The sequence below is a fragment of the Gracilinanus agilis genome, chromosome 3 (genome assembly GCF_016433145.1).
Source record: "Gracilinanus agilis isolate LMUSP501 chromosome 3, AgileGrace, whole genome shotgun sequence".
NCBI lineage: Eukaryota > Metazoa > Chordata > Mammalia > Didelphimorphia > Didelphidae > Gracilinanus > Gracilinanus agilis.
In genome coordinates, this window is record NC_058132.1 from 97,835,034 (window position 1) to 97,854,374 (window position 19,341).

Below are 19,341 nucleotides of genomic sequence, written 5' to 3' on the forward strand. Positions count from 1 at the left end.
AGTTGGTTTTGAAAATTCCTGTTCTAACCTCCCTGATAGTGGTAGGAAATAGAATACAGAGTTGGGAGGCATCTTAAGGATCACCTGGTTAGCACAATCTTTACCTGATCTTAGACGAGCAGGACCTATACCTGAATCCCAGATTTGCCACTTAACTCTGTGTGACCTTGGGTAAGTCTCTTAGTTCCTTTGAGTCTCAGTTTCCTCTTTTGTGAAATGAGAGGGTTGGACTAGATGACTCCTAAGATTATCATCTTCCATCTTCTTTTTTGGAAAGGAGGAAACCAAGAATGAGAGATGGTAATGAGAGACTTTTTCACAGTGACAAAATTAGGAAATACTGGAGCTGGAATTTGAATAGAAGACCTTTGATTCCACTTTATTATACTTTTTTCATTATAGCCGGCAGCCTTCTTTATAGGAAAATTGCCAAATACATTCCAATAAAAACAAATGTAACTTAGAAAATACTTTTTATACAACAGGTTAAACTTAATAATTCCACTTAGGATTTTCTTAGTAGTACATAGTGGTGGTGAAATAAGTTCCCGTGTGCCCTTAAGTACAAATTATTTGGGTATGTTGTGTGATTTCATCAAATTCATTTACAGAAGACTGCGGTTTGCCGAAGTTATTGCTTTACTAGTTTTGCTGTGGTGGAAGAAAAAAATTTGTCTCTTTCAATTGTAGTGGAGATTTAATGCACTTTATGGTGGTGAAATAGTTCACTAATATGAATTATGTTTAGGACTTCTTATTCAGGGTGACGTTTTTCACTTGCTAGTACTTATTTTGCCTTAGGGTTTTGAATCAGTGAATTTGGAGTCATGTCTGACAGGCTGGAACTTCTGATTTTTAATCTTGGCCTTGCTACTGAACAACCAAAAAAGAATTACTCCACATGTTTGTCTTTTTACACATCTGTTCATCAAGGATCACTACCTCCCAATAGCACCATATGGATTAATTTAAGTTCTTGGAAGAATCCAGGTGCATGCGTGCATGTATATATGCACACATACATATGTATTTATGTATGTAGATAGATATAGATATACTATTTATATGTAAAATACTTCAAGATACAGTAGTGATTCCCAAAGTGGGCGCTACCGCCCGCTGGTGGATGCTGCAGCAATCCAGGAGGGGAGGTGATGGCCACAGGTGCATTTATCTTTTCTATTAATTGCTATTAAAATTTTTTTAAATTAATTTCCAGGGGGCTAAGTAATATTTTTTCTGGAAAGGAGGCAGCAGGCCAAAAAAGTTTGGGAACCACTGGGATACAAGATATTTTATTGGAGAGATGAAAAAAAGATTATATTCATTTTGATGATTTATTGAATTATTTAACTCCTTTGTGCTTCCCCCCACCCCCACTCCTTATATAATAAGATGTGTTTCTCTGTTGCTTTGAAGTGGTTTTTAAATTTTGTGATCTTGGATTAACTTCTAGTTTAAGGACTAAACTCTTTGGTATTAATTATAAAAACAAATAACAAATCCACAAATAGACTTTCACTTCTAGCATGGCTTAGCAGTTTAGCTTATGATATTAAAGAAAAACCAAGTGTCACTTCATTAATATCTTTATACAATTATTTTCAATCATCCCATTCCTTCAAAGAGTTATATATTTTTGGTTTTTCCCCCTTTCCCCTTCAGCAACAATGGAGAGATGGAGTTGCAATTTCATAAAATCCTAGGTCTTAAAACTGGGTGTGTCTTTTAGGGATCCTCTTTGACCCTGACATAAATATTTATAAACCAAGAAGCCTTAAAGACCAGTGCTCCATGGAAATTTATGAAGATTTTTAGGATCACCTTTTATAAGACAGGGGCATTCAAAAGAGAGGAACTTCTTTTTTAAGGGGAGTTTTCTCCTAAATAGGTTGATCTTTAGGAAATGAGTGGTAGGTAGGAACAGCTGCTACTCTATGATTGAGTAGGTTAAGATGGCTGGATTAAGGAAAGCAACCATTTGGAGAACTTTCTTGTAAACATCTGAAACTGCAAGAAAGGAGTCCTAAATAGATTTGATAATGTTATATTTAAGAAGAGTTAATCCTTAGCTTTTGCAGTTGTAACATTTCCTATGAAATGGCCTAAAAGTTAAAGTTTATATATCAAACTAATAGGAAAATAAGGGGTTAGGTTCCTGTGACCACCAAAAACTGTAATATTTTGCTAGAGATAATTGAAAATATACTTTTCTGCATTTAGTTTTTCATAATAAAACATTAATTCTAATAATATGCATTTTTCCTATCAGTAACCATGAAATAACCCATAAAATACCATATACAAAATATAATTAACACATAAAACATTTTTTCTTGTTAGTAATTTCCTAGAATTCTGTGACCTTTTATACTAACATCTCAATTAAAAAACAAAATAAAACATCGATTTCAGACAATCACTTTTTGTAAAACACGAAATCTGTAGTACCATAAATACTGCATAGCAAATAAAATACTTAAAATGAAAACATTTTTTAATCTGAATCAGATTCCAGATCCTCTACTGTGTCAGATGGTGGTGTCAGGGTCTTACTATAATGCTGTGAACCTCTCTATCTTGGCCAACCTCTGAAAACTCAAGAGAGAGGTTACTGGGAATTTAGTAACTGCTGTCAGAATACTCCAACGATGAGTTGATGTTTAACCTTGAGACTGTGGTCAGAATGGGGGTTTGGCAGTCTCAATTTCTCTAGATAGCTTGTCAGTTCAATTGTAGCTATAGACATTCCTGCACAAAATTTATCTAACACCTTTATTTTCTCACTAAGCTGCATCACTGCTTTTGCACACTTGGACGTGGAGCGCAAAGGATTTGGGGGGAAGGGGTAATTTTAACACAAAACTTAAATTTAAAAACAAACAATGAAAATATGCAACAAATGCACAGGGAGCTTTGTGTACCATGGTAGAGTAAACAAGACCAGGGAAATGTCTAGTAGGATACCAATTAGTCCATGTACTTTTGCATATCATACCTCTCATTTTTCATGTTGCTGTGAATGTATGTGATTACCAACAAAATAAAATCACATGAATGCTTGAAGTCTTCAAAGTTAAACTTGTGAATGTTGAGGATTGTGCCTTAATATAAGAGGCATTTTATTCCCCATTTATTCATTTATTTATTTATTTGTTTGTTTGTTTGTTTGTTTGTTTGTTTGTTTGTTTGTTTGTTTTAGAAAAAATAAAATAAAATAAAATTTTTTTCCATGGTTCCATGATTCATAGTCTTACTCTCTTCCCCTCAATTCCCCCCACCCTCAGTAGCCAATGCGCATTTCCATTGGTTTCTTTATGTGTCATCCCTCAAGACCTATTTCCATATTATTGATAATTGCCCTAGGGTGGTTTAGAGTCTACATCCTAAATCATGTCCCCAACAATCCATGTGTTCAAGCAGTTGTTTTTCTTCTGTGTTTCCACTCCTGTAGTTCTTCCTCTGAATGTAGGTAGCATTCTTTTCCACAAATCCCTCAGAATTGTCTTGGGTCATTGCATTACTGTTAGTACAGAAGTCCATTACATTCGATTTTACTACAGTGTATCAGTCTCTGTCTACTATGTTCTCCTGAATCTACTCCTTTCACTCTGTATCAATTCCTGGAGGCCGTTCCAGTTCACATGGAATTCCTCCAGTTTATTATTCCTTTGAGCACAATAGTATTCCATCACCAGCATATACCACAATTTGTTCAGCCATTCCCCAATTGAAGAGCATACCCTCCTTTTCCAGGTTTTTGCCACCACAAAGAGCAAGGCTATAATTATTTTTGTTCATGTCTTTTTCCCTATGATCTCTGTGGGGTACAAACCTAGCAGTGGTATAGCTGGATCAAAGGGCAGGAAGTCTTTTAGAGCTCATAGTTCCAGATTGCCATCCAGAATGGTTGGATCAATTCACAACTCCACAAGCAGTGCATTAATGTCCCAATTTTGCCACATCCCCTCCAATATTCATTACTCTCCCCTACTGTCATGTTAGCCAATCTGTTAGGTGTAAGGTGATACCTCAGTGTTGTTTTGATTTGCATTTCTCTAATTATTAGATATTTAGAACACTTTCTCATGTGCTTATTGATAGTTTGGATTTCTTTATCTGAAAATTGCCTATTCATGCCACTTTCCCATTTATTGATTGGGGAATGGCTTGATTTTTTTGTACAATTGATTTAGCTCCTTGTATATTTGAGTAATTAGACCTTTGTCAGAGTTTTTTGTTATAAACATTTTTTCCCAGTTTGTTGTTTCCCTTCTGATTTCGGTTTCATTGTTTTTGTTTGTACAAAACCTCTTTAATTCAACGTAATCAAAGCTATTTATTTTACATTTTGTAATTTTTTCTAACTCTTGCTTGGTTTTAAAACCTTTTCTTTCCGAGAGATCTGATAAGTATACTATTCTGTGTTTGCCTAATTTTCTTATAGTTTCCTTTTTTATATTCGAGTCCATTCACCCATTCTGAATTTATCATGGTGTAGTGTGTAAGATATTGATCTAAACCTAATCTCTCCCATATTGTTTTCCAATTTTCCCAGCAGTTTTTGTCAAATAGTGGATTTTTGTCCCAAAAGTTGGGCTCTTTGGCTTTATAATAGACTGTCTTGCTGACATCACTTACCCCAAGTCTTTTCCACTGATCCTCCCTTCTGTCTCTTAGTCAGTACCATAGTGTTTTGATGACCACTTCTTTATAGTACAGCTTGATATCTGGTACTGCTAGGCCACCTTCCTTCACATTTTTTTTTTCATTATTTCCCTTGATATTCTTGATCTTTTGTTATTCCAAATGAACTTTGTTACAGTTTTTTCTAATTTTGTAAAAAAAGTTTTTTGGTAGTTTGATAGGCATGGCACTAAATAAATAAATTAATTTGGATAGAATCATCATTTTTATTATGTTAGCTCATCTTACCCATTACAAATCAATGTTTTTCTAATTGTTTAGATCTAGTTTTAATTGTTTGGAAAGTGTTTTGTAGTTTTTTTCGTATAATTCCTGTGTTTGTTTTGGTAGATAGATTCATAAGTATTTTATATTATCTAGGGTGATTTTAAATGGTGTTTCTCTTTCTACCTCTTGCTGCTGTGATGTGTTGGAAATATATAGAATTACTGATGATTTATGTGCATTTATTTTGTATCCTGCAACTTTGCTAAAGTTATTGATTATTTCTACTAGCTTTTTAGTTGATTCTCTAGGATTTCTTAAGTAGACCATCATATCATCTGCAAAGAGTGATAGCTTAGTCTCCTCATTGCCTATTTTGATACCTTGAATTTCTTTTTCTTCTCTAAATGCTACTGCTAGTGTTTCTAGTACAATGTTAAATAATAGAGGTGATAATGGGCATCCTTGTTTCATGCCTGATCTTGTTTGGAAGGCTTCTAATTTATCCCCATTGGATATGATGCTTGTTGATGGTTTTAGATATATACTGTTTATTATTTTTTAGGAAAGGTCCTTCTATTCCTATACTTTCTAGTGTTTTAAATAGGAATGGGTGTTGTATTTTGTCAAAGACTTTTTCAGCATCTATAGAGATAATCATATGATTTTTGTTTGTTAGCTTGTTGATATGGTCAATTATGAGGATGGTTTTCCTAATGTTGAAGCATCCTTGCATTCCTGGTATAAATCCCACCTAATCATGATGGATAACCCTCTTCATTACTTGCTGGAGTCTTTTTGCTAGTATTTTATTTAAGATTTTTGTACCTATGTTCATTAAGGAGATTGGCCTATAATATTCTTTTTCTGTTTTTGGTCTGCCTGGCTTTGGAATCAGTACCATATTTGTGTCATAAAAAGAATTTAGTAGGACTCCTTCTTTGCTTGTTATGTCAAATAATTTGTATAGTATTGGGATTATTTGTTCTTTGAATGTTTGATAGAATTCATTTGTGAATCCTTTGGGTCCTGGTGATTTTTTTCTCAGGGATTTCTTTGATGGCTTGTTCAATTTCTTTTTCTGATATTGGATTAAGTATTTTATTTCTTGTGCTGTTAATCTAGGCATTTTATATTTTTGTAAATATTCATCTATATCACCTAGATTGCTATATTTATTGCCATATAGTTGGGCAAAATAGTTTTTAATTATTGCCTTAATTTCCTCTTCATTAGAGGTATGGTCTCCCTTTTCATCTTTGATACTGTTAATTTGGTTTTCTTCTTTCCTTTGTTTTATTAGATTTACCAGTACTGTGTCTGTTTTATCTGTTTTTTCAAAATATCAACTTCTAGTCTTATTTATAAATTCAATAGTTCTTTTACTTTCTATTTTATTAATTTCTCCTTTGATTTTTAGTATTTCTAATTTAGTTTTCATCTGGGGATTTTTAATTTGTTCACTTTCTAGTTTTTTAAGTTGCATGCCCAATTCATTAACCTCTGTCCTCCCTAATTTGTTAATATATGCACTCACGGATATAAATTTTCCCCTTAGAACTGATTTGGCTGCATCCAATAGGTTTTGGTAAGAAGTCTCATCATTGTCATTTTCTTTAATGAAATTATAAATTGTTTCTTTGATTTGTTCTTTAAGTTATTTTGGAGAATCATATTATTTAATTTCCAATTAGTTTTTGGTTTGCCTCTCCATTTATCCTTGCTAATAACTATTTTTATTGCATTATGATCTGATATGGTTGCATTTATTATTTCTGCTTTTTTGTATTTGTTTGCCATGTTTCTATGCCCTAGTACATGGTCAGTCTTTGTTAATGTTCCATGTTCAAAGAAGAAGGTATATTCCTTTTTGTCCCTATTTATTTTTCTCCATATATCTATTAACTCTAATTTTTCTAGGATTTCATTCACCTCTCTTATCTCTTTCTTACTTATTTTTTGGTTTGATTTAACTAGATCTGATAGTGGAACGTTGAGGTCAACCACTAGTATAGTTTTGCTATCTGTTTCGTCTATGCTTTGTTTTTGAGTTGGTCAATTTTAGCTTTTAGGACTTTATTTTCTTGTTTTAGTTCATGTATTTTCTTTTTCAAATTGTCTTCAGCCTCTCTTGTTTGCTGAGTTCCTGAAGTTCTTGAGTTAATTGAATTTTAAGATCTTCCAAATCCTGTGTCCAATTCACTGGGGCTTCCTCCTCTTCTTCTATTTAATTTGCTCTCTTTTCCCTTCCTGGAAAGAAGCTGTCAATTTTAATTTCTTTTCTCTTTTTCTGTTGTTTACTCATATTTTTTTCCTTTTATGTTCTGCTAGTTTAATCAGATGGATTTAATGAGCTTTGATGAAAGATCATCCCTCAGCTGGCAATGGAGGTTTGTAGTTGGGTTCTCTGCCGTCTGTGGGGGACTGCCCTCTCTAAACTTCTTGGCTGTCCTCTCAAGACTTCTTGGCTGTCCAATTGATGGGATTAAGCCTGGATTAGTCTGTATTGCTTAATGTTCCCTAAGGCTAAAACCTCAAGAGAAGGGGGGAAAAGAAAAAGAGGGGGAGGAGAATATGGAGTGTTTTCCCTCAGCTGTCCAGCAGTAGGGTCCCACTGCTCTTTCCTCCTCTTAGACCTGGTTTTCTTTACTCTTGAAGCCCTTTGTTCTCTATCTCAGTATGGTAAAGGTCTGAAGAAGGAGAATCCCAGGGCCCCTCCCCCACGGGGAGTCTTCAGTGGCCCCTAAAATCTCCAGGCAAGCATGCCACCAGCCCAGAGAGAGTGCCTTGCTGGCGTTGGAGTTGTACACAGGCACTGGGGAGGTAACTAGAGTAGAAAGCCAGAGAAACACAGCAAAAACGCTTGGAAGATGGCAGCTTAGCTAGAGCAAAACTTCAGACCTTTACCACACTGAGATAGAGAACAAAGAGGCATTTTAAATGCAGGCATTTAAACTTTATGATAAGGGAGTAATTGATAATATGAGCAACTAGGTGACTCAGTGGATAGAGTTTTGGGCCTGGAGTCAAGAAGTCTCATTTTCCTGAGTTCAGATCTTGCTTCAGATGCTTACTGAATTATCAGAATCGTATGATCCTGGGCAAGTCACTAGCCTTGTTTGCCTCAGTTACCCATCAATAAAATGAGCTGGAGAAGAACATGACTAACCACTCTGGTATCTTTGCCAAAAAATCCCCAAATGGGGTCAAACAGATTTGGTCATAACTGAAATGACTTAACAGCAACAACAACAAATAGATAATAATTTATTGACAATGTTATATAAAGATAACTGAAGTTACAGTAAATTAATTTGGAAGTGCTTGTTCTCTGAAGGAACTTTAGTGGAAGAAGGATATTATTGCTATTTGTTGTTTTTGGGTTGATATAAAATGTGTTTGACTTTTATTTATATGTTTAAGTAGATTTGATATTTACTCAGTCAAGTCCCCATAAAGTAGGGTAATTCAAAACACAGCCAAGTCACCCAATTTCAAGTAGGGTAACCACTAGTTATATAATTTGTAATGAAGGTATTTTCCTTCTCCCTTCAGTTTCCTAATTTATAAAAATGATAAGATATCTCTTGTCTTCCTTATCTAAATAATGAGGTTTTTAAGCTAGTTCCTAGATGAAATATACCAATGAGGCCCTCAATCTAGCTTTTAAACATGAAAGACCTTTTATAGACAATGATTTTAGTTTTAGAGACAACACTTTAAAGTTTTTTTTAAAAAGGCCTGTATTTTATATAAGAAAAATTAATTATAATCTTAAGGTACTTTTCAAATTCTAAACCCAATAATCCCATGGATAAAGTTTTTTTCTCACTGTAACATAGAGCCTCCATGTAGAAAATATGGTGAACACTAGCTAAATTATTTTTTTAATTTAATGTTTTTCCCTTTTGGTATCTGAAAAGTGAATTTCCATTCTAACATAAAAAAAAAAACAAATAATTTTTGACTTTTTTTTTAAAAGTCTGAGCCAGATTTTTCTACTCCCTCTCCTCTTCCCTTCCTGAAATGGCAAGCAATCTGATATAGATTTACATTTATATTAGTATAAAACATCTTTCCTTATTAGTCATTTTGTGAAAGAGAATTCCAACAAACAAATGTGAAATATATCTTAGTCTGTACTCAGACTCTATCAGTTCTTTCTCTAGAGGCAGATGGAGTTTTTCATTGTAAGTCCTTGAGGTTTTCTTGAATCAGTACTGCTGAGAACAGCAAAGTCATTCATAAGTGTTTATTATATAATATTGTTGTTACTGTGTATTGTTACAAGGACTTTCCTTATAATACTATACAATGTTCTCCTGGTTCTGCTCGCTTCATTTTGCATCAGTTCATGTAGATCTTTCCAGATTTTTCTTAATTTATCCTTCTTATCATTTCTTATTGCATGGATCAAAGAGAATACAATCCAAATTGTTCCCTGATGGGCCTAAAATTAACCTCTGGGCCTAAAATTAACCTCCGGCCCCAAAATGTTTCCCAGCACATAACTCTCTTCCTTATTTTCCCCCTGTGATAGGCCTAAAATTAACCTCCAGCTCCAAATAGTTCCCAGCACATAACTGTCTTCCTTATCTCCCCCCTTGATGGATGTTTGCCAGATGCTTCTTGATCCCTGACCCTGAAACTCCTTTGATGGATGGTTGTTAGATACTTCCTGACCCCTGACACTAACACCCCCTTGATTATGTATATTCCCAGACCCCCCTTCTCCAGAAACCCTATAAAATCCCTTGGCTAAGGAACACAAGGGGTCATTCAGGCAAGCCTCTCTGCCTACTGGCCCTAGCATCACTGCTAGCCAATAAATGAGCCTCTTCTTGTGTATTGCACTGTCAGTGTGATTTCTCTGGCCATGACCGAATCTGGGCCAGACCTTAAAATCTGGGTCCAATATTTTTCCAGAATGGTTGAGTCAGTTTACACCTCTGCCATACCTGCTATCATCCTTTGTGGAACTGTTTTACTATAGGTTAGAAATTTTTCCTCTTTTGCTCCTTATTCATCAAGAATAAAAAGTTAATTCTAATAGGATTTGGGTACCCAATGAAATGAAATTCAGGAGACTTGATTCCCAATAATAACTCAGCCATTAATTTGCTTTGTGATCTGGAATAAGTCTTTTTACTTCTGATTTTCTCATTACTTAGCGAAATGAAGAAATTGACTCTTCAAATCATGAAAAATACTTTACTCCTATGTTACTGTGGGGTTTTGAAATATTTTTTCATTATTCATAATATATTTTATTACCTTATTTATATTACATTCCTCATGTATTGTTATTTTGCATTGTTAACTTAGAAAAAACACAGAACTATTAAATAGTCATAAAAGCCACTCTTTAATTAAGGGAAAGAAAGGAGGAACAGGGCTGATTATGCCTCCATTCAGAGCCTGGACTTGTCCCTTATGCAGAGTTGAGGATTGAATTCTGCTTGCTCTGGTCCCTGAGCTAGATGCTAGATGATGACTCCTCCTTAGAGCCTGAGCTAGAATAGAACCAGGGACCTAAGGATCTACAGTCTTCAGCTCTAGGGGCTGAGCTATCCAAGGGGCTGCTTACAATGGATACTCTAGGATGGTTCCTCCCCAGGTGTGCCTTCTTGGGAAAGGGTCTCTGATACAATGGGGAAGATTACCTAAGACAAAAGGATTTTTAGTGTTTACCCCAGGGTCCATTATTCAGTCTGCTACTGCTAGTCTGGGAGTCCTTTCAGGGTGGATTCTCATAGGAACAGGGAACTGGGAACAAGCACAAGCTTTGGGGGTCTCCAACCTACAAGCTATTTCTAAAACTTGAGGTTCATCAGATCTCACTAGGCCACAAGTTTGGGGTCACTAGATTCCACGTCAACACATTATTCATATTAAATATGTAGTTTATAAATTTGTGTCACAGTAAATGGATTTTTTGTTTCTTATTGTCTGATATTGTAATACTTTTAAAAGATTCTTTTTCTGATTTTAAGAGACTATTGTAATTCTGGATTATGACTTACAAAATGTGACCTACAAAACACAAAAAACTTATATGACCTACAAAAAAATTATATAACCTACAAAACTAGATAGTTTTTTTTAATCTCCATAGCCTCTCAAATACAGGGATACTACACAAGTGATAAATGGTTTACAACACCAAGAACTCTTAATGAGATAACATTTCAGTGAACTAATGGCATAGAAGTAGCAAACTCTCCTATATAAATCAACCATCTCAGTCAATCAGTAAATATTTATTAAGTACCCCTAGCACTGTATTACAATAGGAATACAAAAAGAGACAAGACAATTCCTACCCTCAAGGAATTTGCAAGCAAATGAGGAAAAAAGCATGCAAACAAATACATAAAAAGCAAGCTATATACAGGATAAATAAGAAATAATTAAAAGAGGGGAAACATGGGGATTAAAAGAGAGTAGGGAAAGCTTTGTATAGAATGCCTTTTTGGAAAAATTTAGTTGGGAATTAAAAAAAAAGAGAGAGAACCAGGGACATCAGTAGCTGGAGCAGAGGGAAAGAGCATTCTAGGCCTGGGAGACAACAAGAGAAAATACCCAGAGATGGAGTATCTTTTTTGTGAAAAAGCCCAAAGAACAGTGTCATTGGATCTAGGAATACGTGACAAGCAACAAAGTATAAGAAGAGAGGTAGGAGAGAGATTATGAAAGAATTGGAATGCCAGAAAATATTTTGTATTTACTCTTGCAATAGGGATTAGGAAGCTACTGGAGGTTGTTAATGAGTAGGAGAATGACATGATCAGCCCTGAATTTTAAGAAAATCACTTTAGTGGATCAATTAGACAGACCCACCAAGAAGCTATTGTAGTAATGTAGGCATGAGGAGATGAGGTCTTGTACCAGAGTGGTAGTAGTTTTAGAGGAGAGAAGGAGGGTATATGCCAGAGTTGTTGCAAAGGTGAAATTGTCAGGTCTTGGCAAAAGATTGGGTATGTAAGTGGTGAGAAATAATGAAGAATCCAAGATGACTCCTAGGTTGTAAGACTGAGACTAGGAGGATGGCATCGCCCTCTTCTGTTCTAGAGGGAATGTTGGGTTTTAGGAGGAAAGATAACAAATTCTTTTTTGGACTTACTGAGTTTAAATTGTCTCCTGGATATCCAGTTCGAGATGTCTAAAAGGCAAATGGAGGTGCAAGATTTGGAAGTCAGCAGAGAGATTAGGGCAACTAAGGTAGATTTGAGAATCATTAGCATAGAAATTGTAATTAAATCTAAATGTAAATAAATGGGAGCTAATGAGATCACCAAGTGAAATAGTATAGACAGAGAAGAGAAGAGGGACCAAGACAGAACCCTGAGAGATGCTTAAAGTTATGAAGGGCATGATATATGAGGGAGGACCCAATAAAGGAGATAGAGTAGGAGTGGTCAGATAGGGTAGGAGGAAAACAAGGAGAGAGAGTGTTCCAAAAAACATGGACGAGAGTGATCAAGAAAGGAGAGAATGATCAGCATTATATAATTCTTTTGATAAAGATTTGGTATTTAAGATATATAAACAAATAATATATACATATAAGACCCCAAACCATTCCTTAATCATTAAATGGTCAAAAGATATTGGGGAGTGGATAACAGTTCCCAAAAGAATTGTAAATTATTAATCATATAAATGAATGTTCCATATCACTAGTAATAAGAGAAATGCAAATCAAAACAACCCTAAAGTTTTGCCTCATACTCCCAAAATTGGCAAAGGTAGAAAAAATTAGATTAATTAATGTTGGAGAAATTGGTTGAAGATATACATACCACTGCAGCTGTTGCTGATGTATCTGTGAATCTCTGCAAATGTTTTGGAAAGCAGTTTGGAATTATGTAAATAAACATCTAATATGTCTCTATCCTTTCCCCCAATGATTCCATTATTAAGCTTATATCCCAAAGTGGCCATTGATATAAAGAAAGTTCCCATTTAAAACAAGCAAAAAAAGAGCACTTTTTATGATGGCAAAGTATTGAAAATAAAAGTATAGATGCCCATTGATTGGGGAGTGGCTGAACAAATGATAGTATGTGAATATGATGAAATATTACTGTAGTATAAGAAATGATATATATGATGAATATAGAGAAATATGAAAAGATCTGTAGGAACTAAGTGAAGTAAGGAGAGCCAAATAACAATATTAACCCCTCCCCTCCAGAATTCAGAAGTTAATGTTGAATTGCAGCTAGGTAGCACAGTGATTAGAGTACTAGGCCTTGAGTCAGAAGGACCTGGGTTTAAATTTGGTTTCAGAAACTTTCTGGTTGTATGACCATAGGCAACTCACTTAACTCCATTTGCCCAGCTCTTGCCACTCTTTTACCTTAAAATCAATTGATTCTAGGAAAGAAGGTAAGGGTTTTAAAAAAAAAAGTATTGCAAAATTATAAATAATAGACTGAAAAATGACAGATGAGAAGACACTTCCACAATACTCTTTTGTGGAGTTGGTAGGCCCACAATTGTTACACATTACACATATTTTCAAACTTTTTTTTGATACATTGCTTAATTATGCTAATGTTTTTATTTTTTTCCTTTTTTTTTCCTTTAAGAATGCTATTATATGAAATGACTCTTGGAGGAGGAAGAGATGGAGTGATTCTTAGGGAAATTATAGTTGTTAAAAAGAATATCTCAATACATACTTATTTAGTAAAAGGCAAAAGATTTATGCAATCTGAAGAGAAACTAGAGGCAGTGATGGTGAACCTATGGCACAGGTGCCAAAGATGGTATGCAGAGGGCTCTCTGTGGATACCCATGCCACCCTCCCCACCATATCCCCAGAATTCATTACTAGAAATGCAGAGGGACTCAGGTGTAGCTGCTTGCCTCCCCCTCTCCTCCGTACCTGATGACATATTTTTACATCCCCCTCCCCTCTGCCCAGCATCCCAATGGGAGTGCACAAGGAATAAGGTGGGCGGTTCACAGGTGGCAGAGCTGGAGGGGAGCAGAACTCTCAGGCTACTCTCCTCCCCCTCTCTACACTTGTTGAGGAATGCCTCACTCCACTCACCCTCCACCTAGCAGCCCAGTGAGAACACTTTTTCCCTTCCCTGTGTGGAGTAAAGGTGGGGAGGGACAGGGCATACCTGGGGGTCAGTCACAGTACTGAGGAGGGGACAGGGCCTGGCATTCCATCTCTGAAAGATTTGCCATCACTGAACTAGAGTATAATACATACTTATTTAAAACAAAAATAACCATGAAAAGAACATATGATATTGTGGCAAGAGAACTGGATTTGTAGTCATGAGATTTGGCTCTAAATCTCTGCTTTGTTACTTTTTGTCTGACAAGTTACCTCTCCAGGTTTTTTTCATTATAAAATGATTTTATAACTAGAAAATATCCATGATCCCTCATAATTCAACAGTTTGTGATCTATTAGTGTGCTTTAAGAGAAAATATATCCTAGTTGTCATGTTATTGTCAAAAACTTTGGAAACTCACTACATTCTTAAGTATTAGGGGCCCTGACCTTTTTTCAGTTCCTCTGTCAGTGTAGGAACAGCCATACTCATTTCTAGTTTCATTCAAGAAGTCTTATTAACTACTTTTGACTAGCAAACATTTTTTTAATAAATGTACTCATCAATTTATATACTATGTATGCAGAAAATTGTGGAACAATCTGATTTCATTAGTGAGACTTGGGAAAAATCATGACATTTTTCTGCAAATAAAGTAAATAGCAGATTTCATTAGATATATTATGAATAGGAAAAAATTTGTATCCAAAATTCCTATCAACTATTGCATCTTATGTTTTCTTTTTTTATATATATAATTTTTTTTAACCCTTAACTTCTGTGTATTGGCTCCTAGGTGGAAGAGTGGTAAGGGTGGGCAATGGGGGTCAAGTGACTTGCCCAGGGTCACACAGCTGGGAATTGTCTGAGGCTGGATTTGAACCTAGGACCTCCCATTTCTAGGCCTGACTCTCAATCCATTGAGCTACCCAGCTGCCTCGCATCTTATGTTTTCATGGAACATAAAAGGTATCTTTTTAATGTGACTGATTTAGCCAAATCACTATTCAGTTACATTCTGCTTAATATAAGATAGAATGAAAGTATCCTGAGAGTAGAATGTTTCCTTCTTTATAAATGTATCTCTCTAGCCATTGCACTTGGAGTATAGTAGACCCTTAACAATACTGATTGATGGATTAGTGATTGAAAAGTTCTACTAAATTGTTTAAGTATTGTCTCTTTGACTTAAAATTTGGTGGGGGTGAAGGAGAGGGGGAGGAGAAGAGAAAGAATCTGAATGAAAACCCAAATTTGCCTAATTTTAGTATCTTATAAGTTCACAAGTTTCTTCTTCAAACTGATACTTGAAAAGAAGTTATTTAGCCCTATCAATTTCTAGAACATTATAGACTTACTTGCTTTAGTGATATTAGTTACAGTAATTTTCATGGCACAAAATATAATTTTAATGCACAAAAAATTAGAATTTCATTTGGGACATGGGTTCACATGAGAATATTTTGACATATGTAACTATATGTTGATCTGCTTATTAGATAGATAAATTTCAGAAACTTATTTGACCTTGCGTAATTTTTAAAATTTTTATCTTTTGGCATTTCTTGACTTTACTGTGTATTAGATATGGTAGATGAATATTTTAGAATATTTTAGAACTGGTCATAGAATATTTTAGAACTGGAAGAAGTCATATAGTCTAACTCCTGAGGAGCTATTGTCAGTCTAGAGGTCAACTAGGATTCCTCACAAACTCTCACTCACCTTATTCAAACTGTCACTAAAGCCTGCTGATTTTGTCTTTACAATATTTCTCAAAGACATCTTCCTCTCTCATCTCATATTGCTTCACTCTGGTGCAGGCACCTAGACTTTTCCAGTAACCTGCTAGTGGGTCTACCTGGGTCAGGTCTTTCTACAATCCATCCTCCATTCAGCCACTAATATGATTTTTAATATGCATATTTGATTATGTGTCCCTACTAATTAATTTCCAGAGGCTTCCTATCACCTCCAGAAGCAAATACAAAGTCCTCTGTTTGGTCTTCAAAGCTCTTCATAACCTAGCTCCCTTCTACCTTTCTAATCTTCTTACCTTACTCCCTGACAAGTACTCTTAGATCCAGTGACACTGGCCTCCTGGCTCTTCCACAAACAAGACACTCTATCTCTCTACACCTGTGCATTTTCTTGGGCCCCATGCTTGGAATATTTTCCCTCCACTCTGACTACTAACCTTCCTGGCTTCCTTTAAAACCTACTTAAAATTTTACCTTCTACAATACCAGATCTTAAACTGTACTAAAAAGCAGTAGTGATCAAAACAATATGGCACTGGCCAGGAGACAGAAGGGTGGATCAATGGAATACACGTGGGGTAAATGACCTCAGTAAGTTAGTGTTCAGTAAACCCAAAGATCCCAGCTTTTGGGACAAAAAACTCCCTATTTGACAAAAACTGCTGGGAAAATTGGAAAATAAAATGGGAAAAATTAGGTTTCGATCAACATCTTATACCCAATACCAAGATAAATTCAAAATGGGTAAATGACTTAAATATAAAGAATGAAATCATGAATAAATGAGGTGAACATAGAATAGTATACCTGTCAGATCTGTGGGAAAGGAAGGAATTTAAGACCAAGCAAGAGATAGAGAACATTACAAAATGTAAAATGAATGATTATATCAAATTAAAAAGATTTTTTACAAACAAAACCAGTGTAACCAAAATTAGAAGGAAAGCAACAAACTGGGAAAAAATTTTATAACAAAACTTTTTGACAAAGGTTTAATTTCCCAAATATATAAGGAACTAAGTCAAATTTACAAAAAATCAAGCCATTCCCCAATCAACAAATGGTCAAAGGACATGAATAGGCAGTTTTCACATGAAGAAATCAAAACTATCAATAAGCACATGAAAAAGTGTTCTAAATCCCCTCTGATGAGAGAAATGGAAATTAAAACAATGCTGAGGTACCACCTTACATCTAACAGACTGGTCAATATGGCTGCAAAGGAAAGTGATAAATGTTGGAGGGGATGTAGCAAAATTGGGACACTAGTACTCTGCTGGTGGAGTTTTGAATTGATCCAACCATTCTGGGCAATTTGGAATTATATGCAAAGTATAAAGCAAACTGCTTGCCCTTTGACCCAGCCATACCACTGCTGGGTTTGTATCCCAAAGAGATAATAGGGAAAAATACATGTACAAATATACTCATAACCGCACTCTTTATGGTGACAAAAAATTGGAAAATGAGGGTGTGTCCATCAATTGGGGAATGGCTGAACAAATGGTGTTATCTGATGGTGATGGAATACTATTGTGCTGAAAGGAATAATGAACTGGAGGAATTCCATGTGAACTGGAAAGACCTTCAGGAATTGATGCAAAGTGAAAGGAGCAGAGCCAGAAGAACACTGTACACAGAGACTGATATACTATGGCACAGTCCAATGTAATAGACTTTTTCACTAGCAGGAATGCAACAACCCAGGACAATCCAGAGGGACTTATAAGAAAGAACGCTATCCACATCCAGAGAAAGAACTCTGGGAGCAGAAACACAGAAGAAAAACATATGATTGATCACATAGTTTTATGGGGATATGATTAGGGTTTTGATGTTAAAAGATTATTTTATTACAAATATGAATAACGTGAAAATAGGTTTTGAACAATGATACCTGTATAACCCTGTAGAATTGCTTGTCAGCTCCTGGAGGAGCAAGGGAAGAGGGGTGGGAAAAACATGTATCATGTAATCATGGAAAAATATTCTAATTAAATACATTTTTTAAAATCCTACCTAAAATCTTGCCTCCTACAGTAAGTCTTCACCTTGTCTCCACCATTAGATTGTAAGTTCTTTGAGAGCAGGGATTGACTTTGGCCTCTTTTATGTCCCAAGTACTTAGTACAGTATCTGATACATAGTACATGCTCATTAAAGGTTTGCTAATTGGTTTATAAACAAATCGAGGCTCAGGGAGATTAGACAACTTGCCTAAATTTATGTGATAAATGGCAGAGCCATGATTTACATTCAACTTTCTCTCACTTCAGATTCAGATTTCTTCAACACCATTTCTACAACACCAAAGAGAGAGGGCAGGCTGGAATAATGAACATTGGAATTGGTATCCCAAGACACTGGTTTTGTGTTCTGGTTCTGTCATTTTTTGTCTTTGGGGTTCTCAGTCCAGTCACTTCACTTCTTGGCACTAAAATTTAACTCATGTTTAAAAAAGGCAGAATAATGATCATTTTATGACTTTTTCTAGAATGTTGTGAAGAAAGTGCTTTATAAAAGGTATGGCCTCACCTGAATATAATCAAGTTTTATCATTATTATTCATCATTTTAATAATAATTAGTAGTAGTAACTACAAATTGTCCTTTATGATCTTTCTCTCATGCCTTATCCTGGTATTGAGGTAGTCAAAGATTTTCAAAGCCATGCTGATATATAGTGGAAGACCTTATGGTTCTATGGAGCTATAAAGGTTTTGTATTCAGGTCTGCTGATTAAGTCTGTTAAAAACAATATACCTAAATTGAAAAGGCTCATCATTAGTGTAGCTGAAGAATGATCAATTTTTTGATCTCTATAATTTGCTAAAACTGATGTATTAAAAGAAGTAAGAGCTATAAAAATGGAGGGAATTCTCTCATAGACAAAAGCACCTTTTTCTCATTAACCGCAGAAAGGTTACCTGGGATCTGAAGAGAATCTCACTTTTCCATCCCATATTTATCCAGTTTGCATAAATGATTATGTTTATCAATTTCATTTCAGGAAACTGCTCCCTTATCAGCTTTGGCTCAGCTGTACCTTTTTCTTTTTCCCATAGTAGGTATGTGGAAAGATGATGGGATTTTCTGTTATCCCAGGATCCTGCCTGGCCTGCATTATGAAAAACTAGTCAAGACTGACTATTGTTCAAATTGGAAGCACGTTCTATTGGAAGTATAATTTATTTTAAAATCTTGCCCTGTCTCTTTCTAGGAAGCACATTTGAATCTGAGCACCTCAAGCTGCAACTGCACAAGGAATCCTTAAGTGAACTGAGAAAGGAATGCACTGCCAAAAGGTAAATGGTGTTAGCACCAGTGAAATTAGCCCCCAGTGAGCATAGTGTTGATTCTTTGTGGAGTTTGCCTGGTATTTGTGCAAGTTTGAGGGAGAAAGTATCATATAATGCAAGAGTCCACATGGTATGTTGGGAAAAGCACTAGTTGACTAGTATGAGGGCTTAGATTGAAATTCTGCCCGTACAGCTGCTTTCTTCCTTTTTTTTAATTTAATTTTTATTTTTTTCTCAATTACATGAAAAAATAAATTTTAACATTCATTTTTAAAAATTCTGAGTTCCAAATTCT

At 35.3% G+C, this 19,341-nt stretch overlaps 1 protein-coding gene across 1 annotated transcript in view; it reads left to right on the forward strand.

Annotated features, from left to right (window-relative positions):
- The window catches only part of UVRAG (UV radiation resistance associated), a 436,868-nt gene that overhangs the window by 228,279 nt on the left and 189,248 nt on the right, over positions 1-19,341 (forward strand). The window contains exon 9 of the mRNA XM_044668156.1: positions 18,968-19,052. Within this exon, the coding sequence (XP_044524091.1) occupies positions 18,968-19,052 (85 nt within the window). The remainder of the gene's footprint in view (positions 1-18,967; positions 19,053-19,341) is intronic.